The sequence below is a fragment of the Ranitomeya imitator genome, chromosome 1 (genome assembly GCF_032444005.1).
Source record: "Ranitomeya imitator isolate aRanImi1 chromosome 1, aRanImi1.pri, whole genome shotgun sequence".
Classification (NCBI taxonomy): domain Eukaryota; kingdom Metazoa; phylum Chordata; class Amphibia; order Anura; family Dendrobatidae; genus Ranitomeya; species Ranitomeya imitator.
This window is the reverse complement of record NC_091282.1, coordinates 255,932,969-255,960,640: the sequence shown is the minus strand read 5'-3', so window position 1 is coordinate 255,960,640 and position 27,672 is coordinate 255,932,969. Positions and strand designations below refer to the sequence as shown.

The 27,672-nt window shown below is 43.2% G+C and overlaps 1 protein-coding gene across 1 annotated transcript; it reads right to left on the bottom strand.

Annotated features, from left to right (window-relative positions):
- DDX55 (DEAD-box helicase 55) lies at positions 1-25,772 on the bottom strand. Its single transcript, XM_069755981.1, has 14 exons — positions 25,619-25,772; positions 24,271-24,321; positions 23,748-23,834; positions 20,978-21,069; positions 20,031-20,093; positions 17,509-17,658; positions 16,206-16,395; positions 14,123-14,205; positions 13,904-14,035; positions 13,261-13,353; positions 3,297-3,411; positions 2,010-2,178; positions 491-780; positions 1-345 (listed from the first exon to the last, which is right to left on the bottom strand). Exons 1-14 carry the CDS (start codon positions 25,724-25,726, stop codon positions 193-195), a joined length of 1,776 nt encoding a protein of 591 aa, XP_069612082.1. The 5' UTR covers positions 25,727-25,772; the 3' UTR covers positions 1-192.
- Positions 25,773-27,672: the final 1,900 nt, after the last annotated feature.

Here is a 27,672-nt window from a genome sequence, read left to right as displayed (position 1 = left end):
GAACATAGCCGAATCTTTATTCCCCTTATATAAAAAGATCTTCTCACAGGCGGATCAGCCATACTCGATACATCTATGGTTGGGAGGCTGATCCTCTTACTCTTATCGGTTACCGATATAACCAATCTTCCTCCAGAGATAACAAGTACTTGTTTAGGCCATTTTGATTGATTTGGTTTAGCCAGATGACGATCAGTCCGATATATCTGATCCACCCTCAGATCTTCCAGCAATGGTCAGCTGTTTGTCAAATTGTTCCTTTGTTATTTTCCCCCTTTTAAGCTTTTTCAGCAGCCTGGTATCACGCAGGAGCTCATTCACATCTTCATCATCTATGTCAGAATCCTGAAAGACACATCAGCCACTTTACTATCCAGTTCCCTGCAGCAATTTCTACAGTAGTATTAGCATGTAATGTATAAAGAAAATGCATATAGGTATATCTAGATATGTGAAACCATTCCATTATTCACAGTCGGAACAGTTTTACCTCCTCATGTTTTCTTTTTAGAGCATTTTTTTTCTTCTTTTCTTTTTTGACTTTCTGCTTTGACCAGGCTTTATTTTTCGCAAAGTTTTTTCTATATTCGCCCTCGGGTTTCTGCTTTTTCTCTTGCAGCATCTTCTGTCTTTGCTTTTCTCTGTTTTTATCTTTGTAAGGAATAGAGTCTGTATCGATGGTAGTGGAAACAAAGTCTGAAAAATCCTTTCCTCTCAGTTCTGGCATTCGGGGCATTTTAAGCAGAGCAAAACCACGCGCAAGAGTTGTGAAGTCCAAATCTAATTAAATAAACAAAGAATCAGAAAAGAAACAATAAGGCCCTGATTCATCAAGATCAAAGGTTTTCTTGCCGGTCTTGATGAGGGAACGTGCTGGGAGTCAGACTCCCTGCACTCATGAAGAGGCGCATATATGTTAAGGAATCAGGAGGGTCTGATAAGTGGAGAGCACCTAGCCACAAATCTTAAGGTACCATCACACTTAGCGACGCTGCAGCGATACCGACAACGATCCGGATCGCTGCAGCGTCGCTGTTTGGTCGCTGGAGAGCTGTCACACAGACCGCTCTCCAGCGACCAACGATGCCGGTAACCAGGGTAAACATCGGGTAACTAAGCGCAGGGCCGCGCTTAGTAACCCGATGTTTACCCTGGTTACCATCCTAAAAGTAAAAAAAACCAAACACTACATACTTACCTACAGCCGTCTGTCCTCCAGCGCTGTGCTCTGCACTCAGCCAGTACAGGAGGAGTGCAGAGCACAGCGCTGGAGGACAGACGGCTGTAGGTAAGTATGTACTGTTTTTTTTTTTTTACTTTTAGGATGGTAACCAGGGTAAACATCGGGTTACTAAGCGCGGCCCTGCGCTTAGTTACCTGATGTTTACCCTTGTTACCAGTGAAGACATCGCTGAATCGGTGTCACACACGCCGATTCAGCGATGTCTGCGGGGAGTCCAGCGACCAAATAAAGTTCTGGACTTTCTTCCCCGACCAGCGACAGCACAGCAGGGGCCTGATCGCTGCTGCCTGTCACACTGGACGATATCGCTAGCGAGGACGCTGCAACGTCACGGATCGCTAGCGATATCGTCTAGTGTGACGGTACCTTTACTCTAGTCACTGACTGGAGTAAGATATCTGGTGAAGAAAACACTGCAGCTTGTCATGAATTAGCCAAACTTTGGCATCATACTTTGTCCTGCTCTAACTCACCATTTTGGAGGAGCTGGGAGAGAATGGAATGAAAATGTCAAACGTTAAATTTTTGCACAACTCCAAGTTGTGGCAAAATTTTGCAACTTTTCAGAGGAATTTATTCCAGGATTCTGTCGAAATTGCTCTGATTATTAGGGCACTGATTTCTCATTACTATCAGAAGTGCGTAATATTACACAAGAACATTTCACAATAAAGATGAAAAAAAAGGCTTGAGATGACTACTTAGGGCTAATACATATACACACACACATATATGCATACTTACAATGAATACTGAGCATACATACCTTTGACTCTGAAAATTAAATTGCATTCATGTTTGGCATAAGCCTGTACATAAGACACGAAGGCTTTCATGCCTTTTTCGAACATTGCCCGATCTCTTTCTGCCATAGTTCGCAATTTTGGTAGATGATCCACTGTACATTTGAAGTCAACCATTTCTTGTAAAGGGCACTAATAAATAGGAAATTAAAAAATTAGTAACTACTGAAAGTAAGAGCATCTGACTAATTGTATACAGCCACAAATTAAGACACCATAATGTGCAGAATGGTCTTGCGACCAGGGAAGGACTGGGGACAAAAGTTCGCTGTTCTAGCAATAAATGTAAAGTCACAGCTTTGGGATCCACACGACTCTAGTAGTTAATTATAAACTGGTATACGTGCAAAGTGTAAGAGCATATTCACATTGGCCATTTTACTGAGAAAACCGAAGAAAAAAAAATAGAGCGTATATCTTACAATAAGTAAATAAATACTAATGGTACATGTAAATAACATAGGGCACTTAGTTAACGGTATGTTGATCAACACATAAAATCTATCCCACCACGACAAGGGGTTTCCCAACGGGATGGTCCAATCCTGTCCAGTATTAAAACCTTACCATGTGTCATATGATGTCAATGTGGATAATGGCAGAGTGGGAGAGGGCCCCGACTTAGACACCCAACTGTGGGAAGCTATACAGATGAAATACTAAGCTCAGATAGAGGGGCCCAAGAACCCTGTTTGTACAAAGTACAAGAGATTACAGAAAAAAACAAAAACCAGAGCCGGACTATAAGCTGGTATACATTCAATGTGGCCAGTGTGAATGTGCTCTTACACTTTGAATGTATACCAACTTATAGTCCAGCTCAGGTTTTTGGTTTTGCTGTAATATCTTGTATTTTGTACAAATGGGGCACGGACCCTCTTTCTGGACTACGTATTTCATCTGGATAGCTTTCCATGGATGGGTGTTTAAGTCGGGGCCCTCTCCCACTCCGCCCTTATTCACATTGACATCATGACACATGGTAAGGTTTTAATACTAAACAGGTTAGGACCGTCCTGATGGGTACACCTTATCATGGTGGAATGGCTTTTATGCTTTTTTCATCAAAATAGTGTTACCCAAGTACCCTGTGTTATTTACATGTACCATTACTTTTTACTTGCTGTTGGGTACGTTAATTTTGTTTTTTCTTGGATTGCTTGGGTTTTTTTTTTTTTACAACTGTAGTAGTTGTCAAAAGAGGAGGTATACACACACATTTATTTACTGCGAGTGAAAAAAATATTTACCTTTTGATTTATTGAGAGAAAATTGACATATGATTCTTCCATAGGAAGCAACAATACAAGTGCATTGCCATGATTACCAATTCTTGCAGTACGGCCGCATCGATGCACAAAAGCACTGAAAGAAAAATAACTAACATAAGGGAGAGAAAATGGCCAGAACTATAGTGGAAAACTGTATATTGGAGACACAATCTAAAAAGACCCTGTCTAGGTAAAGTGTGTAGTCACACAGAGAAGAATGCCAATACCTATAACATAAGACACAGGCGTGCACCCAGGGGTAGCAAATAATATGGGTGTTACCCACTGATGCCCAAAGCAGATAACTATTCTACAGTATGACAGAAGAGGATATCTGGGAGTTATCCCTGTCGTAGACTTGCAATGCATAGAACAATTCCTATGAATCATTATTTAAACACATTTATTCAGCTGGCAGATTAATTATATTATTGACTAAATAGTTATCCAAAGGGCGCTGCACAAATGCCTGAAAATGACAAACATAAAGATTGGAACAGCACCAGGGCTCGCCTTCTGGTTCTATGCCCCTTTGCTTATTTCACCGATATATACCAATTGCGTTTTCCAGATAAAGCTACTGGATACGGTGCTCTGCTCAATAAGTAACAGTAATCTTCATATCTCATCAAAGGATAATAAAAGAAGCGGCACTCACCAGTTTGCTGAAAAAAGTGTCTTTAATGCAGCCTTAATCCATGCTTACAGGCTATTCAGACACGTTGCAGGTGATTGTGAGGGTGCGGGGAGTGAAGGAGGACGACGGCCGTTTCGTGCAATCAGCACTTCGACGGGTCCATGTGACCCGTCGAAGTGCTGATTGCACGAAACGGCCGTCGTCCTCCTTCACTCCCCGCACCCTCACAATCACCTGCAACGTGTCTGAATAGCCTGTAAGCATGGATTAAGGCTGCATTAAAGACACTTTTTTCAGCAAACTGGTGAGTGCCGCTTCTTTTATTATCCTTTGATGAGAAATGCCTGAAAATGATTTGCAGCAAATATAAGGATGAAAACCACTCAATTCATCCAATACAATAAACAATCTAAAAATATTTGCGCTAAAATTTCAGTAAAAGCATAAATATGAACATGACACCGTATTCACCTTACACAAATACTAACACAGGTGCAAGGATATGATACCTCAATCCTGTAGGCTGTATAAGAATGCTCTCCCCTGTGTCCTGGGAGGTCCTTCAGATGGCGTCCACTCAATTTCTTTATCTCAATTCAGATCAATGCCGGAAAACGATGAATAATCCGATTGTTAACTAACACGAAAACAATAGAACAATAATCCGGGTGGCGCCGTCCCGGCCGGTGACTGGCGTACCTCCCGGAGAAAAAAAAAAGGATCTGCCGTGCACTGACAGAAAGGACTCCGTCCTAAGGTAGAGCCGGCAAGGCGCAGCCTAGCTGCAGGACCTTGCGTGAGATCACTGGCACGTGATAGACCACGTGACCAGCTACAGGGCGCACACCGAACCACACTTGTCCGACGCGTTTCGGAATCACTGATTCCTTCTTCAGGGGTGGTACGGTGTGCGTAGTGTGTGCCTTTTGTAGGATGCCGGATCTCTTGCTATTGCCTCATTGGTTAAAAGCGAACAGTTCTATTTCATTATTTAAACCATGTGGTGCCAGAGTGTTCATTTCAAAAATGCATTTGGTTTCAGCCCGGGACATTTTATTAATGAAATTGCCACCACGTCCATCTTTTTTGACTATTTTAAGTCCGGTGACCCTAATGTTCTTCAGTGAGCCCTCATGGTATTTGGCAAAATGCATAGATAAAGGGTGTCCCATGAACTTATTGCTCATGTTCCGTGAATGTTCTCCAATTCTAACGTGCATAGGGCGTATGGTTCGGCCTATATATAATTTCCTACATGGACAAGTTAGGCCATATATTATGCCTTTAGTAGAACATGTAATGAAATCTTGGATATTCATAACTACTGATTCATTGGAAATGGAAGTCTGTTTTTTAGTGCTCAGTTTCTTGCATGGCATACATTTCTTGCATGGAAAAAAAAACGTTAGCACGTTGGGATAAAACGGAATTAGACGTCTTCCAAGATCTGCACTAGTGGGGGCTATTATATTGCCCAAGTTGTTAGCTTTTTTTTTATAGACAAATCTTGGACGTGTAGATAGTAATTCTCCAATTACTTTATCCTCCCTCAGAATGTTCCAATGTTTGCTAACAATCCTATTCAGAAGTTTACTATTGGAGTTATATTGTGTTATTATTGGAATTTCTCCAATCTCCCATTTTTCACTAGTATTTTCTTCCTTACCCTTCTGAGTCAACAATTCCTCACGTGGATATCCTCTGACCTGCTCTTTAATTTCCATTAAGAAATCGTATCGTATCCTTTAGTTTCAAATCTTTCCACTAACATGTTTGCTTCTGTATCGTAGTCCTCCAGCCTTGAGCAATTCCTATGTGCTCTTATAAATTGACTCTTCGGAACATTCAGTAGCCAACTGGGGAGATGGCAACTGTCTAAGGCAATGTAGTTGTTGGAATCGGTAGGTTTATGATATATCTGGGTCTGGATTGTTTTGTTTTCCACAAAAATTTTTAAATCTGAAAAATTAATTTCTTTATTGCTGGTCGTAGCCTTAAATTTTAAAAAATACTCATTTTTATTTAATTCCTGAATAAAATTGTTTGATAAAAAGGGACCCCTGATGAAGGAATACGTCCTATTCCGAAACTAGTAGGAAATTGGTCCACCGTGCTATCTGTAGCAAGTCACGTGAGCAAACACATGACCGTGACGTCACGCAAGGTCCTGCAGAGGCAGAGAACCGAGAGCTGCACAACAGCGCTTAGTACTAGCAGTGAGCGAGCATAGGGCTGTTTGCCGCCGGCCGGGGCACTGCCTGGAGCCCGCTCACGTGAAAGCAAAAGAGGAAAAAAAACTCCACCGAAGCCGCATTTTTCCACATTTGGACTTTTACAAAGACCGACTAAAGGGAACTGTGGATATTATCGACTATACCGCACTAGGTAAAAAATCAATTTATTATCTCGCTCAGAATTTCCTTATGGTAATGTTGTGCTCCACGGTGGAGCTATTTTAAAACACAGCACAAACTTATTATTTTTAATAGTTTTTTATTGTCATATAAAAGGTGCAAATATTTATTGTTTTTTGGAGGTATTTAGTGGTCACAAAACTGGAGAACCCAGCGCGGATTATTATTATTTTTATATATATATATATATATATATATATATATATATATATATATATACATATACATACATACATACACACACCTGTTTAGATCTTGGAAGATGTCTAATTCCGTTTTATCCCAACGTGCTAACGTTTTTTTTCCATGCAAGAAATGTATGCCATGCAAGAAACTGAGCACTAAAATGCGTACGCTACTTACTTGGTAGCAGTATTTTTTCAGGAGCCCATGACAGCACAACGAGAGAGGGGATCCGCCATTCAGGGACAGGAAACCTACAGACATAAAAGGGCGGTACCTCTCTCCCGCATCAGTTGGTTCCAGAGCATGAGAGGACCACCTTGGTTAGTAACACAGATGCAGCATACAATTAAGTACATTTTATTATGTAAGTGAACATGGAAATTTAAAGGAAAAACCGAGAAGGTGTTGAATCATCCAAGAAAAGAATAGGGTAGGGAATATAAGGGTGCTGTCATGGGCTCCTGAAAAAACACTGCTACCAAGTAAGTAGCGTACGTATTTATTCAGTCGCCATGACAGCACAACAAGAGACTTTCAGAGAAGGAAGATTAGGGGGGGATAATAGCCTCCAGTACCCTTCTCCCAAACGTAAGGTCCGAGGAACTACCCAGATCTAATCTGTAGTGTCTAAGAAAGGTAGATGGAGAAGACCATGTGGCCGCCTTACATATGTCTTCGATCGATACTTCTGATCTCTCTGCCCAGGAAGATGCTACGGCCCGCGTAGAGTGTGCCTTTATACCATCTGGAACCTCGTTGCCACCTGCTGTATAAGCGAGAGAGATCGCCTCCCTGATCCATCTGGCTAGAGTGTTTTTAGATACTCTGAGACCCTTCCTCACTCCTTGATAGGCTACAAACAGAGAGTTATCTTTTTTCCAGGCATCTGAAACTGAAATATATCTAAGGAGGCATCTTCTTACATCTAAGGAATGAAATTTACGTTCCTTATCATTAGTAGGATTGGAGCAAAATGAAGGTAGGACTACCTCTTGTACCCTATGGAATTTCGAAGCAACTTTTGGAAGATAAAGGGGATCAGGTTTCAGGATTACTCTATCCTCCCTAAACTGCATGTATGGTGGATGTCTGGAAAGTGCCTGCAGATCACTAACCCTTCTTGCAGATGTGAGTGCAACCAAGAGGGCTGTTTTGATTGAAAGGATTTTTACAGGGATGGTATCAATAGGCTCGAATGGGGCTTGCGTTAAGGCTGAGAGTACAAGATTTAGGTCCCATGGAACTAACTTTTGTTTAATGATTGGTCTGGACCTAGTGACCGCCTTGAAAAACCTAGATATCCAGTGATTGCTGGCTAAGTTAAAATTGTATAGTGCCCCCCAGAGCCGACACTTGAACTCTGAGAGTACTTGTGGCCAAGCCCATCTCTAGACCCTTTTGTAAAAATTCAAGAATCTGGTTTATACATGGTTTCTGGTCAATTTGAGCCCCTGAACTTGATAGAAATTTTCTCCACACCCTAACATAGATGTTTGTTGTAGAGGGTTTTCTACTTTTAAGGAGTGTATTTATTAAATTCTGAGAGAATCCCTTCCCCCATAGTAAAGACCTCTCAAATTCCACACCGCTAGATGTAAGTTGGCTACTCGTGGATGGAGGATTGGGCCTTGAGAGAGCAGATCTGGCAATTCTGGAAGAATCCATGGTTGGCAGACAGACATCTTCCTCAGCCAAGTGAACCATGATCTCTTGGGCCAGAATGGGGCTATCAAGATTACCCGGGCCCTGTCCTCCCGAATCTTCCTCAGAACTATTGGAATTAGGTTTAGAGGGGGAAAGGCATATGCGAGACTGAAGTGCCATGATATCAGAAGAGCGTCCACTGCATATGGGTTGTCTCTTGGATTTAGGGAGCAGAACTGGTGTAATTTTTTGTTCCCACTGCTGGCAAAAAGGTCTATCTCTGGACAACCCCATATTTGTATGATCTGATTGAAGATGGCTGGATTTTGCGACCACTCTCCCTGTTTGAGCTTGTTGCGGCTTAGATAGTCGGCTTTGGTATTGATACTTCCTTTTATATGAAGAGCCGTCAGAGAGAGAAGATGTTCTTCGGCCACCTGAAAAATATGATTTGCGACCTTCATTAATGAACTGGATCGTGTACCTCCTTGACGATTAATGTAGGCCACGGTTACCCGGTTGTCCGATAACAGCCTGACGTGTCGACCCTGTAGGGCTAGCATCCGTAGTCAATACTCTAGATACATGATTTGTCCAAGGGACCCCCCTATGTAGATTTGAAGCGTGAGTCCACCAAACAAGTGAATGCGTAGTTTCCGCAGAAAGTGAAAACTTACTGTCGAGGTGAGCCCCTAGACGACAGGAATTGTGTAAAACGTCCCATTGTAGTGTCCTGGTGTGGAATTGAGCCCAGAGAACCGCCAGGATACAAGATGTGAGGGAACCCAAGAGAGACATTGCACTTCTAACAGACACTAAGGGATTGCCGATTGCCCTGGTGACCAGCTGTTGAACCTTAGCTACTTTTGCGTCCGGCAGGCGACATTCCTGCCGACTAGAGTCTATAATAAATCCCAGAAACTCTTGTAATTTTAGGGGCTGTAGACGCGATTTTTTAAAGTTGATTAACCAGCCTAACCTGTGCAATGCTCCCATCACCTTCTCTAGCTGGTCCTTGCAATGTGATTCTGAATGACCCACAATTAGTAAATCATCCAGGTATGGAATTATTAATATGTCTTGTTCATGCAGGTGTGCCATAACTTCCACCATAATTTTTGTGAACACCCGGGGTGCGGCTGCGACTCCGAAGGGAAGTGCCTGATATTGAAAATGCTCTACAGTGACGGCAAGTGAAACCGCCACCCTAAGAAATTTTTGATGATCTACATGTATTGGAACATGGTAGTAGGCATCTTTGAGGTCTAAGACAACCATAAAACAATGGTTAAAGAGTAATTTTATTGCTGTTTTAACCAATTCCATCTTGAAGGACGGAACCAACAAAAAATTGTTCAGGCCTTTCAAATTAATAATGGTGCGATATGAACCGTCAGGCTTTTTGATCAGGAATAGAGGGGAATAGAACCCCCTACCTTCCTCTTCTGTAGGGACTCTGATCAGAACTTTCTTCTGTTGAAGTTCCCGGACCTCTGACTCCAGCGCCAACTGCTCTGTAGAGGAGGAACGAACAGGTGTCAACTTAAACTTGTCCCGAGGAATATGGTGGAAATCGAACCTTAGGCCCTTTTCCACAATGCCTAGAATCCATGGACTGCTCGTGATCCGTACCCAGGTCGGGTAGAAGGCCGAAAGCCTACCCCCCACCTGGTCCGCCAGTCATTGTGGTTTCTTAAAATCTCGTGAAGGATTAAACATAAATCCTTTACCCCTCCTTCTGTTGCTGTCGTATCTGGTAGATTCCCTGTTAGAATCTCCATATGGCTTTCTGCGGTTAGACCATCCTCCATTGTAGTCCCGTCTGTAAAAGGGTCTTCCTAGGAAAGGGAAGCGTTTTTTATTATCCCCTGCCTTTTCCAATAACTCATCTAGGACCGGTCCGAATAAATGAGCTCCTTCACAGGGAATGCTACACAACTTTGTTCTGGCCTGTAAGTCCCCTGGCCAGCATTTTATCCATAGCGCTCTCCGGGCTGAGGACCTGGCGGCCAACCTGACCGAGTCTGCGGATGCGTCTGAAAGGAAAGCTGCAGCATCCTGGATTATAGGCATAGAGGCTAATATTTCAGTTCTGGGGACTTTATCCCTGAGCTGATCTTCGAGGTGACCTAACCATACCATCAAGGACCGAGCTGTACAGGTGGCTGCTATAGCTGGTCTCAAGGATCCAGCCGAAATCTCTCAGGCTCCTTTAAGGAAGATATCAGCTTTCCTGTCTAATGGGTCCTTTAGGTTCCCCAAGTCGTCAAAGGGGAGAGATGTTTTCTTGCATGCTTTGGCGACTGCCGCATCTTGCTTCGGAACTTTATGCCATGAGGATGAAGCCTCCTCCTCAAAGGGATATCTTCTTTTAAATGCAGGCGGAAGTGACCCCTGTGTTTCTTCCTTTCTTTTGAAATTAGCGATTTAATCTTGTCGACCACTGGAAAGGCCCTTCGGAATTTCCGCTCTATACCCTTGAACATAACATCCTGAATGGAGCATTCCGACTGGGTGTCCTCTATCCCCATTGTACTGTTAACTGCTTTAACCAGATGGTTAACTCTATCAAGGGACAAACAGGCCCGACTAGACTCCAGTTCCTCAGAGGAGGAAGAAGACGGGAGGGACCCTGAGCTCAGCTCACCCGAGTCCGAAACCACATCAGATACAGGGGATGACATTTTAACTTCCGTTACACGAGACCTGGATTTCACAGAACTTCTGACTTCTTGTCTAACCATTTCTCTTATTGTAGAGGTCAGATCAGGAGCCTCTTCCTCCAGTAATTGTTGTATACATGTTTTGCACAACCTTTTTAAATGTCCATCCGGAAGCGGCTCTGCGCATTCGGTACACTGCCTATGTTTGGCCTTAGTTAAACACTTCTTCCCCTAGTAAGGAGAGAGGGAATATAAGGGGAACAATCAATCACTAAGTGAACTTTCACGAAGATCACTTACCCCGCCAGCAAAGAGTGGTACCGTAGATGGGGGGGTCCTTCGTAGCCGGCAATTCCTTACGGCTTGAGGACTTTGGTCTTGATATCTGAGCCCCTTTAGCTCCACCAGCGCGGCTACTGCCACTAGACCGACGCTGGGAGCTCCTTCGAGGCTTCTCTGACTGCTGAAGCGGCTGCTGCTGCTGCTGGCTGCTCTGAGTTCCTTCTGGCGACTCCATTATGGAATGAATCAGGAACACTCAGCAGCCCACGTGTGCAGCTTTAAATAAGACCCCCAGGGTACCGCCCCCGGATGGGGGTCAGCAGGGAACTCCAGGTGCCGATTCGGTATGAATACCGATAGGGTCCGCCTCCGCTCCGTGCTGCGCCGCCGCTGCCCGCCGTGTGACCGTTGGACCATCCCCAGAAGCCCGGCCCGCCCCAGAGCTGGGCGCCGCCATCGGCCGGAAAAAAGGCGCTACTGCGCATGCCCGGCCGCGTAATCAGGCCACGCCGCTCGCCGCGTCATCCAGACACGCCCCTTCCGGATGCAGCAGCGGCCCGCAAGCCGACACGCGGTACAGGACGGCAGCAGACCCCCCGGACCGACACGGATCCCCACCGCAAGGCACGGACAGACTCCAGAGGACCCGGCAGACGCAGCACCAAGCCCAGAACCCCACTCAGCAGGTACACTTCCCTTGCTGCGGACACCATAGAAGCCAGCCTATTCGCCTGAGGCTGCTTCCTCCTGCTGCCACCTACACAAGCAGTCCCCCTGCCGTGTGGTGCTTCCTGCCCCCTGATCAGGCCAAGGTAGGGGACCCCCGCTACCTGCATCGGCCTGCCAGGAGTGGGATTCCTTCATATCTTCGACCTTCTTCATAAGGCCTGTCTGAAGAGGTTCCGCTGTCAATGACAGGAAACCAACTGATGCGGGAGAGAGGTACCGCCCCTTTATGTCTGTAGGTTTCCTGTCCCTGAAGGGCGGATCCCCTTTGTCGTTGTGCTGTCATGGCGACTGAATAAAAACAGACTTCCATTTCCAATGAATCAGTAGTTATGAATATCCAAGATTTCATTACATGTTCTACTAAAGGCATAATATATGGCCTAACTTGTCCATGTAGGAAATTATATATAGGCCGAACCATACGCCCTATGCACGTTAGAATTGGAGAACATTCACGGAACATGAGCAATAAGTTCATGGGACACCCTTTATCTATGCATTTTGCCAAATACCACGAGGGCTCACTGAAGAACATTAGGGTCACCGGACTTAAAATAGTCAAAAAAGATGGACGTGGTGGCAATTTCATTCATAAAATATCCCGGGCTGAAACCAAATGCATTTTTGAAATGAACACTCTGGCACCACATGGTTTAAATAATGAAATAGAACTGTTCGCTTTTAACCAATGAGGCAATAGCAAGAGATCCGGCATCCTACAAAAGGCACACACTACGCACACCGTACCACCCCTGAAGAAGGAATCAGTGATTCCGAAACGCGTTGGACAAGTGTGGTTCGGTGTGCGCCCTGTAGCTGGTCACGTGGTCTATCACGTTCCAGTGACCTCACGCAAGGTCCTGCAGCTAGGCTGCGCCTTGCCGGCTCTATCTTAGGACGGAGTCCTTTCTGTCAGTGCACGGCAGATTCTTTTTTTTTTCCCCTGGAGGCACGCCAGTCACCGGCTGGGACGGCGCCACCCGGATTATTGTTCTATTGTTTTCGTGTTAGTTAACAATCGGATTATTCATCGTTTTCCGGCATTGATCTGAATTGAGATAAAGAAATTGAGTGGACGCCATCTGAAGGACCTCCCAGGACACAGGGGAGAGCATTCTTATACAGCCTACAGGATTGAGGTATCATATCCTTGCACCTGTGTTAATATTTGTGTAAGGTGAATACGGTGTCATGTTCATATTTATGCTTTTACTGAAATTTTAGCGCAAATATTTTTATATAGATTAATTATATTGTTCCATAAAATTATTCTTAAATATTCAGTAACAGTAACAAAAAAATAAAAAGAAATCTCACACTACAAAATAGAAATATTAGTGACAAGTCTTCAGCTGTAAAAATGGCACTCACTCTGAAACACTGCTCACCTGGCACTGCTGGGGGGGTCATACTGCAAAACCCAGTCTACTTCTGGGATGTCAATACCTCTCGCCATCACATCAGTACACACCAAAATTCCACTGTAACCAATGAGACACATTAAAAAGGATTTCTTTTGTTTGTTTTCTTTTTTTACATAAATTCATTTTTAAAATTGCGTTTCTTTAAAAACGTTGCTCCCTTTGACTTCTATAGTCTGTGTTGTAATGTCTATTGCTGGCTGCAGAATGTTATCTGAAAATCCAGCAGTAAGATCACTCTGACAGTCTTACAGGAGAGTTTGTATATCATTTATGTCTTTTTTAGGCACCTCTTAGCTGATTTATGACTACAGATCACATCAAAGTTGACTGTGGGTGGAAAAATTCAAATAGGTTCAATAATGGGTTTCAAGAAAGCTCGATTGTAAAAATGATTTTTTGCTTCCAAAAAATGCTTTTAAGGAAAAAAAAAAACTCTTCCCCAAGATTGATAACCCCTTTAATGTTCAGGTAATGCCAAACAAACTACTGCAGAATCTTGAACGTCACATGAGATGTTGCAGTGCATGGTCTTTGATATTAGATGGCGACACTAAAGGACCTTCTTCCATCCGTGAACACTATATGAACCAACAAGATGCCATCTCACCTTTCAAGCTTCCTAAATTCTGTGAAAATCCTGTTACGCTTGTGTTTCATTTTTCCATGAATGCTCATTACATTCACATTTTTCACAAAAGTTTCTAATGCTTTCCCATAGTATTCCACACAGGCACAGGTACTGCGTATAAAAGCAGACAATGGCATTGTAATAACAGAACAAAAAAGCAGACTCTTGGTCAAGACTTCACCTGCTACTTTTCATTACCTGAAAAACACAAGATGTTTCTCCTGCTTGCGCTGACGTAAGAAACTCACAAGGTAGTTGAACTTTTCATCTGTTTTGCAAACCTATTAAAAACAAATAGTTGGGAGAAAACGATCTATATTTATTAGCCCCTCTCAAATAATTCAAACGGCAACCTGTGCTAGTCACAAGTCAGGACAGGCTGCAGTCTGTGCAGGACAGTCTCCAGTGACCTGTGTCTCAGCTGACATGAGGAGCTGTTTCATAAGCACACATATCTCCATGAGCTGAGGAGAAGGACTGACATCAGAAAAAATAATTCTCCTTGGCTGACTGGGCACAATGGTTTTTCTCCAGCCTCAATCACAGCCGCTCTCCTCATGGAGGTATCTGTGCATACAATAAAGCTCCTCTGTCAGTTGAGAGACAGGTCTCGGGAGCTTTCTTCATAATGCAAATTGTCCCGACACATGATTAGGATGGACTGATAGTTGAATTACTTGACAGGGGCATTTTATTGCATTCTTGGAGAACCCCTTTAAGGCCCTGCCTTTATCTCTTACATAATATTTAAAAAGTATGTCTATCATAAATATTTATGACATCCATAGGACAACTACTGGCAATTGCACCCTTAGTCCCAGGTCTTTTCTTTGAATGCATCTTTAGGGCTTTTCCTGCGTTTTTTTATTAAAAGAATTAAAACACTGCACTCTACAGCACTAGCAAAGTGAAGGAGATATCTAAACTCTCATGCACACGCTGCTTATTTTTTTACCTTGCAGAATTGAACCATCAAAGTCTTATTTTTTTTTTAAAATCTGCAGGAGATGACTTCAAGTGAATGGGAAAAAAATGCACGTACAAATGCATATTTTTTCATTCATTTAACCATTCAAGTGTAACAATAAACATTTGGAGAAAATACGATCATTATACATCTCGTATATATTAATGCACACAAGCATTTGCATTTCCCAGAAACAAGTATAACCCACTTACCATCTCCCCACCCCCCCACTATCCCAACGAACCCCTCTTCCCTCTCTGGTGCACAGCAAAACACATACTGAGCTAATATTAAAGTATTAGTAAATTGAAAACTACACCCCTCGATAACTCCTCACCCTGGGGCATCTAATAAAGTGGCCACATTGCTCTCCTAATTTAACCGTTGCTCCCCTTTTAACATATACCTTCTTTTCCATCAGTATTGTGGTTTTTTTAAACAGAGGGTTATTTCATCTATTGACGGAGGATCTTTTGCCAACCATTGCTTGGCTATGGACTCCCTAACTTGGTAGAATATTTTGGATATGGCCAGTTGAATTAGGGCCGAACCTTACTAGTCTCCAACAAAGCCCAGAATGCATGTCTTGGGACTGAGCGGAACTTTGGAGGTGATAATCTTCAGAGACTAATTTTCCGACACTGTCCCATAATTCAGCCAATTGGGGATAGGACCCCCATTAAGTCCGCTCCTTCCTACATTCTGAACACACCATCTTTTCTAAGGCCCCTCTTACATAACACCTTGGGGGTCCTATACACTCTATGCACTAAAAAAACAGATCTTCTCTGGGCCGTATTAATCGAGATCTTTCCTGTCAATTCAAGGATGTCCTCCCACTCCTTTATAGAAATGTTTGCCACATCTCTTTCCCACCTAGCTTTAACTAAGGTCATAGAGTCCCCCAGAATTTTCAGCAACAGAGAATTGTATAGCAGTGAAATCAACCCCCAAGTGGCAACACTCTGCTGCAAGTACTCAATGTGTACACATAACCTTAGTAAGGTTTCCCCACCAATAACATTAATCACATATGCTCCGAGTAGCAACTAAACCTAAAAAAAAATGCTTTTCCCACCAAGAACAAATGCAGGATACATAATTCTGCTGTGTAATGAAGTGAAGAAGTTCCTGAATCTCACGGTAAAGTTTCTGAATTTAGACTTACAAGATGAACCAGCTCCTTATATACAGATTAAAGCAATGTACAGCAAATCACATAGTTATGGGAGATTAACATAGTACAGTATATATAATCTCCTAGTTTACGCTCCTCAGTCATGTTGGTCAGGAATGACACCGATTATCATTTACCAAATAATAATTGTGAAGTCGTGCGGGTGTTTTCTGGGTGCTGGTGGCGGCCACCCCTTTCTCCTTCACAGTGATCCGCACTGGATTCCGTAGCCCAGCTCGCACCAGGTTCTCCACCTCCTGCGTTTGGGTGGCAGAGAACAGACCAGTCCTCCTTTGCTTGGGCAGAAAGCCTAATATGGTGTTTATGCTACAAATGAGAAAGAAAACATTGTGTAGGCATAAAGACTAAAGGGAGTGAAGCATGTGCCGGTAAGTAATCGTTACGTGGCAATATCAATAGTGGAGAATGTTCAAATATGTATTATCAAACTCGCATACACATGCTGTCCAGATCCTACTGTGAGATAGGGCCATGCAAATCACCAGTCAGGCTCGGTTTAGAGGGACGGTCAGCAAAGAATGACTGTTCCAACCAAGCACAGGCGTATGGTGCACCCTTAGTGTGGCCAAGTATTAAGTGCAGCTTCCCATTTGCTTGTTTTCCATCTATCTCTGCCCTTTTCTGGAGCTATCAAACCAGAGCTGTCAATCAAAAAAGATGGGGGGTGGGGGGTGTATAAAGTGAAAACAAACAGGTGGGAAGGTGTAGTTGAATATTTGGCTATGCCATGATGTACCAAGTGACTGTGCTACAAGGAGAACATTAGAGGGGTATTCCCATCTCCAAGATCCCATCCCAATATGTAGTTGGTGTAATAGGAATATTAGCAGAGTCCTCCAATTAGAAATGTAGTATAGTTTTTCAGATTCGCTATGTCTTTCTTCATGCGCAGGCATTGGAGGACCTTAGGTATTCATGGTTATGACCACTAGCAACTAGCTAACTATCACTGTATCACTGGTTGTAATCATGGATACCCAAGTTCCTCCAATGCCTGCACATGAGGAAAAAGGAGCAGTCACAGTCGTCTCACAATACACAGTGAGTGCGGCTGTAATCACTCCCCAGCCTGCTCCGCGCACACACAAACATACGCTGCCTACAGGCAATCACCGTATGGTGAGCGGTGACTATAGTGAGCGGTGACTATAGTGAGCGGCTGCAGGGGGGGATAAGTTAATTTTCTCCTTGTAGACACGCTTCAAGTCATGAAGGAAGGATTTTAATGCCATTTCTCTGAAGATTAACCTAATATCAGTAGGTAATAGCAATTCTGGACATGAAATGTTCCCTGTAAATATATAACTTACTGTGTGTATACATAATGTAACTACATGCATGTCATTATGTTACACTGAAACTCATCATTACATGAAACATTTAAGAATATATATATCTATATATGTAAAACTGTAGCACCTTGCTTCAAACCCCAAGTCCAGAAGTCTGTCTGCTTCATCCAAAATCAGGACATCCAAGGTCTTTACAGCAGTAACCAAATCCAGCCCATCTGCCTGCCTCCGAAACATATCTTCCAGCCTGCCTGGAGTGGCCACAATGATGTTTCCGCTGGTGACAACAAGGATAAATCAATGTGAATAGAAGAACTTCACAGCCATGGAAAGGCCAGACCGATTCACAGCAGCATTACAGAAAAGGCTCATTCCAAGCCAAAACAATTGTGGGAGAACTACGTCCCAATTTTTGTTTTTGATTCACTGAATAAATCTAGTTTTTCACAGCAGTATATCATTCATGAGGAATGCCTTACAGATACATTCACTTTAATGGATAAACTTAAAAAAAAACACCTTTAGCTAATATCAAAACAAATGTAAAGCACAAGAGAAAATACACAAATAAAAATGGGCTCTGTCACAAAGACATATAAGAGAGGCACTGGATAACACCGATGTAGTATATACCGTCGAAGCGTATAGTACTTTAAGAGTGTCAAAGATAATGTGTTAAAATAGTCCCAATTGTAAACTCCAAGATAGAGTATATAAATGGTATATGAAAAAGAAGAGCCTATTGCACCCTACATCCCAGCCTGACCGAGGAGTCAGTGGTGGGGTGGGTCAGGTGCTTGTAGCGGCATGACCCCATGACCACAAGTCTTAAATGTTACTCTCAGAAATTGAGAGTGGCATTTAAGGGGTTCATGGCAGATGTCGGATAGGGTTTAACTATAATGATATAATAAAAATTCAATATTTCAGTCATTATCTTCCAGTTTCCATTTCTTACAGTTTTCACAGCCAGTAAAAAACAGAAAAGTGTTGAAAAACATTGTGCCGAAGTGCAGCTTCATATATCAGCAGTCGCAGTGTTCAGCATGGATACAATGTCGACAATTAAAAAAAAAATATTCAAGAAATTAAGTACCTTAATCTACACAAATGCAATAGTTTCCATTACCGCTGCCCTTGTTGAGTGTAACATAAAAATAATAGTAAAATAAATCTAAGCAGAAAGCGGTCATTAAAGGGGTATTCTCATTTTGGACATTCATAACTTATCCACAGGACATACTATAAATGTTTGACAACTATGGGCTAGGCTATGAGTTTCCGAGGACAACAAGTAAGGGTATGTGCACACTGAGGTTTTGTTTTTTTTTGTTTTATTTATTTTTGGTAGGGAGTTTTTAGAGCATAAACTTTCCAATACCTCATCAAAGACTCAAAACTTCTCAAAGAGTTTCCACTCAGTTTCTGTTCCAAAGGGTCCGCAAAATGACTCAACGTGGGCATGCCCCAAGTGTGCGCAACAGTTTACCGAACACTAATGGAAGGGAATGGCGACCTTTCTTTCCCAACAACTGTCCAGGGACAACTATTCTGAAGATAAACGTGGGTCCCATCTCTAGGTACTGCACATGTCAGACATTTAACCGGAAAATATACTATAGATGTCAATACATGTTATACAGTGTCTCTTGCCTTACACTGGAGTCTAAGCTTTATAATTATATGCCAGCAAATTCGAATAACATTTTCAAGATGCCACGTTTCCTTCATTTCAGTAGTATTTCAATAACACATCAGCAGCAGTCTGAGTCGAACGTGCTGCCAGGACAAAGGCTTGATGGCAATTATCACCACATTTAACCCTGCTGTGGAACCATGAAAAAAAAAAAAAAAAAAAATCACTGCTTTGGTACCATGGGGTCTATATGACCCCAGGCTCAAAATCGTCATATTTCATTAAAACGAACATGCTGACTGTTTGGAATAATCAAGTTTTATTCTGTCATCATTTCAGAACACAGTTATGAAATCAATCATAACTCTGAAGTGATTTATTTGTCATCATCAAACACAAACTGAAATTTATACCAAAATGCTTTACTAATAACTTAAAGTATTTAAATTCAATAAAAAAAAAGCACAATAACTGCAACTGTGTGGATTTTAGTAAAAACATAATGACAACGAATGATCTTCACAAATGAACTTCTTGCAGTCATTGCAAACAAATCTCGTCTTTTTGTTTTGATCGAGGACAAACATAGCACCGTTTGCGCTGTCCTGTAACACTGCTGGTGTCACTTGGAAGTGACTAGCCATTGGTTATTTACAATTATATTACAAAACCTGTGAAAAAAACGGAAAATATTCAAAAGAAAAATGTCAGACAATAAAGGTACTATGGGGTCAGGAGAGTCCCAAACACAGAAAATTGAAAATAACTTTGAAACAAAATGGAAAAACAAATTCAAAATCTCATCAACATAAGCAGAAATATGTTACTTGAAAATACATAGAAGGTCAATGTCTGAGATTGACCAGTTTTAGAAAGATTTCAATTTATTCAGCGCTGGGGTCTATATGACCCCATGGTTCCACTGCAGGGTTAAAATAGCTCGTTTATTAGGGATATTCAGGGTGAAACGTTCAGTTCAGCCCAACTTCATAATACAGAACACTGTCACTTACCCATGCTCTTTAAATTTCTTCACATCTTCCACGGGATTACTTCCACCAATAAGGATGATCTGACTGAAGGAGTTAACCCCCACCCAAAAAAAAAAAGTTAAAATCTAGATTGCACAATGCATCCTGTAGTGTTACTTTCTGTAATGTCTAAGCATATCATACAGAGATTAAACTTACACATGTATTAAGCTATCAAATCAAACAGTAAACTAAAAATCTTTCCACCACCAAAAAATTACCAAAGTAGACAAATCCCCTGCAAAAGGAAACTGTACCCGCAATCAGCTGTCTCTGGGAAAAGCACAATCCTAAAACATTTCCCTCCTGCTGCCTTTGTTGTAGGTTTATGTGGAGCCTACTCAAATGAAGCAATCCATGGTCTCAATAAATCCACTCCAGCTAACAGGAGGCTTATAGCAAAGGACTTCTCTCTGCCGTTCCATTTTTCTCTAACGAACCTAAAACTAAACATTAAGGCTACGGTCACGCTAGAGTAGATCCTCTCGGGCGAGAAAATCGGATCGATTATGTTAAAGACCAAACTCTGATCTGAGTGTCAGCTTAGTGTGATCCGATTCTCCTGGTTGGGAGAATCATAGCATGGGTGAGGAGAAGATGGAGAACTAAAGTTCTCTATCTTCTCCATTCTGCGATTCCCTGGAAATCAGACTGCACTTGGATGTCATCTGAGTGCAATCCAATGGTTTCCATGCACCAATAGACTTGACTGGGTGCGCACCATTTGATTTGCGCTTCACATTTTTCTCATAAAAAAAAAAAAAAACGCTGATCTGCACTGCCCCATAGTATAGCATTGGGCCGAGTGCTATCCGATAAAACATCAAATAGCACTCGTCCAATATATATAGTAAGCTGGAAACTGCTCGAGGACTGTGCAGACTAAAAAAATATCCCTGAAAATATTGAAATGGAGAATTAGGACTTACCAGAATTGCGGGAAATGTGTTGTGAAGTATGAAAGCACCTCATCAATCTGTACTGCAAGCTCCCGAGTTGGAGTAATAATAATTGCCCCAACCTAAGTGATGATAAAATACAAACATCAACCCCCTTATACAGCACAGTACTAACAAAAAAAAAGTCTGACTTTATCAATAAAGAATATTCTTGCTAAATGCATAAAATGACAGTAAATAAAATAGTGTTTTGATTGGAAATGTACTTTTTACCAGTGCAGGCGAATGCAAGTGGTCTGTATCCTCCAGGGAAACTGGACTCAAAACCTATTATGAGTCTCAAAATGATTTTAAAGATGAGGTTTCGCCAGTTTGAGGAGGTTATACCGGCTCCATCATGGAATAGAGGCTACAAAGCTGATTATAACGTAGTCTTAAATTTCTCTAACCTCTTTTTCTCATCTTTCAGGATACATCGGGAGCTTATCTACAGAATAACAGAATGCTGTAGATAAGCCCCTGATGCCGGTGGGCTTAGCTCATCTTCGATTTTGGGGGTGACAGGTTCCCTTTAAACTATAAACTAAACTTTACAACTTAATATCTCTGCAATGGAAGGGACAAATTAAAAATACATTTTACTCAGCTCTGCAGCCACAATCCCATGATGTGGCCACATTATCGTTACATGCTCAATCAGGTGAAAGATCCTCTTTGAATGGCCTGTGCCAATAACCCTGGAGGTGTTGATATTAAACCACTTCCACTGTGTTACAGTAATAATTACACTATATCACCCTATAGCTTTGAATAGGAGAAAAAAGAAAGGACAAAGAAGCATGTCACCATACTAACAATACTGAGACGTACAGTAATATATACAAGTATACATACACACAACAGATCTTTAGTGTTAATAAAAAGACAAAAGAATGATACGTGTATATACACACACCAGGAAACTGAAAGATCAGTTATCTGCTCATAACCAAGTTTGGAAATATTAAAGGTTACATCACGATAAGTAAATCTGAAGCTTCCACCATTCATCTAGCAACTCGTTATATCCTGATTATTGTTCAAACCTGTTTGCTAATGCAAGCCCTATTAAGGCCATAGCCATAGACTATAATGATGCTCACAGAATAAATGTGGAATCTGGTGCACATCATTTTCGGACGTGTACACCTAGTGGAGATGGACACCCAAACGCAGTCTATTACAGCTGGGTGTTTGCCTCCAGTAGGTGTACATAGTCGAAAATGATGCACGTCAAAGCGCACATTCGTTCTGTCGGCAGCATTATAGTATATGGCCCCGTCAGCAAATACACTAGAATCCTTTTCACGGTGTGTTCTGATGTAAGCCCAACAGAGCCACAGAACGGGTGCCTGAACACAGTGTGAAAGCACCCTTCGATGCCATGAAGGGGTATTTCCACTCCAGGCTCACTCTATGAGACAGAAAAGCTAAGAAGCAGCGGCTTTTGGCTTGCGGGACTTGGACCATGCATTTATTGCATGGATGGCCAAGCATCTGAATAGCTGCAATGTGATACTACATGGTTGCTGCAGAGGACTATGGCTGGCCATGACCTTTCCTGGCTAAATAATATTTGTTACTGCATGACATTTCAGGTGCTTCACCTAAGTATCTAAAAAAAAAAAATTATATATTTGTTAAAAGCAAAACTGTACAAAAAAGACAATAAGGGAGAAGAGGAAACAACTCCAAGGTCGGATTCCTAAGGGTACCGTCACACTGAAACGACGCTGCAGCGATACGACAACAATGTCGATAGCTGCAGCATCGCTGTTTGGTCGCTGGAGAGCTGTCACACAGACAGCTCTCCAGCGACCAACGATCCCGAAGTCCCCGGGTAACCAGGGTAAACATCGGGTTACTAAGCGCAGGGCCGCGCTTAGTAACCCGATGTTTACCCTGGTTACCAGCGTAAACGTAAAAAAAAAAACATTACATACTTACATTCCGTGTCTGTCCTCCGGCGCTGTGCTTTCCTCTGCACTGTCAGCGCCGGTCAGCCGTAAAGCAGAGCGGTGACGTCACCGCTGTGCTTTCTGGCTGGCCGGCGCTGACACAAGATGCAGGAGGAGTGCAGAGAAGCAGAGCGCCGGGGACAGACAGCTGAAGGTAAGTATGTAGTGTTTGTTTTTTTTACGTTTACGCTGGTAACCAGGGTAAACATCGGGTTACTAAGTGCGGCCCTGCGCTTAGTAACCCGATGTTTACCCTGGTTACCAGTGAAGACATCACTGAATCGGCGTCACACATGCCGATTCAACGATGTCAGCGGGAGATCCAGCGACGAAAGAAAGTTTCAGACGATCTGCGACGATGTACGATTCTCAGCGGGGTCCCTGATCGCAGGAGCGTGTCAGACACAGCGAGATCGTAACGATATTGCTGGAATGTCACGAATCGTGCCGTCGTAGTGATCAAAATGCCACTGTGTGACGGTACCCTAAGTCTGACCATTTATACGCACAGAATGGGAGAAGATAGCACACACGAGGAGAGGGTGAGCTCTCAGCATATGTGGAAGTCTTGTATTTATGAGAATGGCTATTGGGTCGGTATCTCCGGACAGCCAACGCTTCCATACTGCATCGTTGAAAGCGAGTTCATCATTCGCCATAATCCATAGATCCATCCCATTGATTACTTTTAGCCAAATCTTAGGAACTGGCAGTGTTTCCAGCTATTAGCTATATTCGGTTTAGTTGCCAGGAAATTATTTTATTTGCTGTGAACTAAATTGGAGAGCTGAAAATAATGTTACCTGATGTTTCTTCAGCTTCACTTCTCTTCTCAGGAGTATTTCTAACAATGGGATCACAAAGGCCAAGGTCTTCCCACTTCCTGTGATCTGTGACCAAGAATTGCATCAATCACAGAGAAGTGACCGTCCCTCAGCTGTAAGGCACCGGTCACACTACAACGTATGAACACATCTGCATACATGTGGGAGAATCTCAGATGACCATACAGAATGGAAGTAATAGGGTGCCATATCACCAAGGCATGCCATCGCTATGGGCTAGACCAGTAAGTGTCGGCTTTCTTTTTCTACTTTATAGTAAGGTGCAATCTGCTGCACTTACCGCTACAGTAAGTCACATGCACTTCATTTTTTTTTATAATGCGAGTCAATGGCCAATACAGACCACTGCATGCCCACACAATAGCAAACATCCGAGGCTTCCATCAAATGTATAACATGGGAATACTCCGAACAAATCCCTCTGACGGACACCAGAAATTATAACCCGAGCACTAGGTGGTAATAATGAGAAGATACTCACAGCTTCTGCAGCAATATCTTTATTGCTCATAAACAGAGGAATGGTTGCAGCCTGCAGGAAAGCAAAACACATTAGTGTCAGGGAGTCAGTCAAATCAGTGAGAAAAGTTATTTGTGTTTTTATTTTTCTTTCCAAGTGCAAAATGATGCTGGCAGTGCATATAAGGGCAGTACTATGTTGGGGCGCTCTACATGGGGCACTTTGGTAGCTTGTGCCCAATAGTGTTTATCGTGGGCATTACATGTAAGTCGGGCTCTTTTGGGGGTACTACGTATTAGGGAGTATTCAGCTAGTAGCATTGGGGCACTTTGCTGGTACAGTTTATGAAGGTACAGTGCGTAAGGGCAGGGGTGGAGAATCACTCTGCAAACCACGTTTATTGGTGGGGACTTCGACAACAGGGTTTATAGGGGAAGGGGAACTCTGACGATAGCCAGCGTTTATCGGGGGCGACAAACAAAAATGTTTATAGGGAAGGGGTGGATTTTAATGACATTTATTGGTGAGGAAGGAGATTAGGGACTATTATTATTGGGGGCAGAGGGGACTATGATGATGACAGCATTTATGGGGGGGGCAGAGATGATGATGATGACAGCATTTATGGGGGGCAGAGATGATGATGATGATGATGATGATGACAGCGTTTATGGGGGGCAGAGATGATGATGACAGCGTTTATGGGGGGCAGAGATGATGATGATGATGACAGCGTTTATGGGGGGCAGAGATGATGATGATGATGACGACAGTGTTTATGGGGGGCAGAGATGATGATGATAGTGTTTATGGGGGGCAGAGATGATGATGATGATGACAGTGTTTATGGGGGGCAGAGATGATGATGATGATGACAGTGTTTATGGGGGGCAGAGATGATGATGATGATGACAGCACTTATGGGGGGCAGAGATGATGATGATGATGACAGCACTTATGGGGGGCAGAGATGATGATGACAGCGTTTATGGGGGGCAGAGGGGACTATCATGGTGACAGCGTTTGTGGGGGGCAGAGGGGACTCTGGTGACAGCGTTTGTGGGGGGCAGAGGGGACTCTGGTGACAGCGTTTGTGGGGGGCAGAGGGGACTCTGGTGACAGCGTTTGTGGGGGGCAGAGGGGACTCTGGTGACAGCGTTTATGGGGGGCAGAGGGGACTCTGCTGACAGCGTTTATGGGGGGCAGAGGGGACTCTGGTGAGTGTTTATGGGGGGCAGAGGGGACTATGATGGCAGTGTCTGTGGGGGTTGGGAGCACATGATCACCCCTGCTGTATCCTGCTCTATAATGGGGGAGCTGTGAGGAGACAGATAATGGAGCCGTCCCCAGCCGCACAGGAGGACACTACCTGCACCGGAGTCATGTGGGTGAAGCGCAGCTCTCTCAGCGTCTGGTGGATCTCGCCATTCAGCTTCTCGGGTAAAGAATCCCAGGTCCCTTCTGTGACATTCTCCATGTTCCTGCCACCACAGCTGAGCTCACACGTGGGTGCAGTGCACCCGGCTAAGGCGTCCCCCGGGCACCCTGTGCACGAGAACAAGGTACCGGGTACAAACACTGCTGAGTGGCAGAAAGGCATCCGCCGAATAAAGGGAAACAGAAGAGGTTCTGACATGTTCCATTGTATACAGCACAGAGAGAGTGAACGCAGATGTATAAAATAATGTAAAAAATATATATTTTGGGAAATTGTTTTTTTTTTATTTTTTTTTTATTCTTTACACTAAATAGTTAAATGAATTCTTATCTGATTATTAGGGTTGTGTTGATACCAAGTACGTGTTGTTTTTTGTTTGCTTTGTTTTTATTTAAAGCGTCCATGTAGGATCATAGCAAGGTACAAGCCCCCAGCAGCATCTCCACCATCAGGGACAGCCAAGCGGCCTCCATTGCCCCAGGAAATCCTGCTACAGTATGGCACAGTGGAGCGCCCCGCCAGGGCAGTGGGGTACTCGGTACCGGTCCGGTCAGCTATAAAAGGGATGTCACGGTGGCTGCGGCCCAGTCCGTGGCCCTGGGCGTCCAATAAAAGGGGAACGGTCTTTAACCCCTTCAAGTCGCGGCCCTTTTTCATTTTTGCGTTTTCGTTTTTCACTTCCCTCCTTCCCTGAGCCATAACTTTTTTATTTTTCCGTCAATATGGTCATGTGAGGGCTTATTTTTTGCGGGACAAGTTTTACTTTTGAACGACACCATTAGTTTTACCATGTCTTTTTACTAGAAAACGGGAAAAAAATTCCAAGTGCGGTGAAATTGCAAAAAAAGTGCAATCCCACACTTGTTTTTTGTTTGGCTTTTTTGCTAGGTTCACTAAATGCTAAAAATGACCTGCCATTATGATTCTCCAGGTCATTACGAGTTCACAGACACCTAACATGACTAGGTTATTTTTTATCTAAGTGGTGAAAAAAAATTCCAAACTTTCCTTAAAAAAAAAAAAAAAAAAGTGCCATTTTCTGATACCCGTAGCGTCTCCATTTTTCGTGATCTGGGGTCGGGTGAGGGCTTATTTTTTGCGTGCCGAGCTGATGTTTTTAATGATACCATTTTTGCGCAGATACGTTCTTTTGATCGCCCGTTATTGCATTTTAATGCAATGTCGCGGCGACCAAAAAAACGTAATTCTGGCGTTTCGGATTTTTTTCTCGCTACGCCGTTTAGCGATCAGGTTAATGCTTTTTTTTTAATTGATAGATCGGGCGATTCTAAACACGGCGATACCAAATACGTGTAGGTTTGGGTTTTTTTTTATTGTTTTATTTAGGATGGGGCGAAAGGGGGGTGATTTAAACTTTTATATTTTTTATATTTTTTTCATATTTTTAAAAACATTTTTTTTTTACTTGTGCCATGCTTCAATAGCCTCCATGGGAGGCTAGAAGCTGGCATAGCCTGATCGGCTCTGCTACATAGCAGCGATCATCTGATCGCTGCTATGTAGCAGAAATGCAGGTGTGCTGTGAGCGCCGACCACAGGGGGGCGCTCACAGCAGACCTGCATCAGTAACCATAGAGGTCTCAAGGACCTCTATGGTTACCTTCCTGATGCATCGCCGACCCCCGATCATGTGACGGGGGTCGGCGATGACGTCATATCCGGCCGCCCGGCCGGATGCGGTAGTTAAATGCCGCTGTCTGTGTTTGACAGCGGCATTTAACAGGTTAATAGCGGCGGGTGAATAGCGATTTCACCTGCCGCTATTGCGCGCACATGTCAGCTGTACAAAACAGCTGACATGTCGCGACTTTGATGTGGGCTCACCGCCGGGGCCCACATCAAAGGGGGATTCACGGCATGCGCAGTACTAGTACGGCGCATGTCGTGAAGGGGTTAAAGGGGAATTGTAAATAAGTCTGTCGTGACGCCACCTGTGGTGTTCGGTCAATTGTGGGACCGACGCT

Bases quoted from the DNA above. Each gene is read 5' to 3' on its own strand.
- DDX55 (XM_069755981.1), bottom strand. From the start codon at position 25,726: ATGGAGAATGTCACAGAAGGGACCTGGGATTCTTTACCCGAGAAGCTG. The intron at 3,412-13,260 runs GTGAGCAGTGTT...TTTTTCTTTCAG, and splicing joins GACCCCCCCAGCAGTGCCAG to TGCTTTTGTGCATCGATGCG. The intron at 781-2,009 runs GTATGTATGCTC...TTATTTAATTAG, and splicing joins TTTAATTTTCAGAGTCAAAG to ATTTGGACTTCACAACTCTT.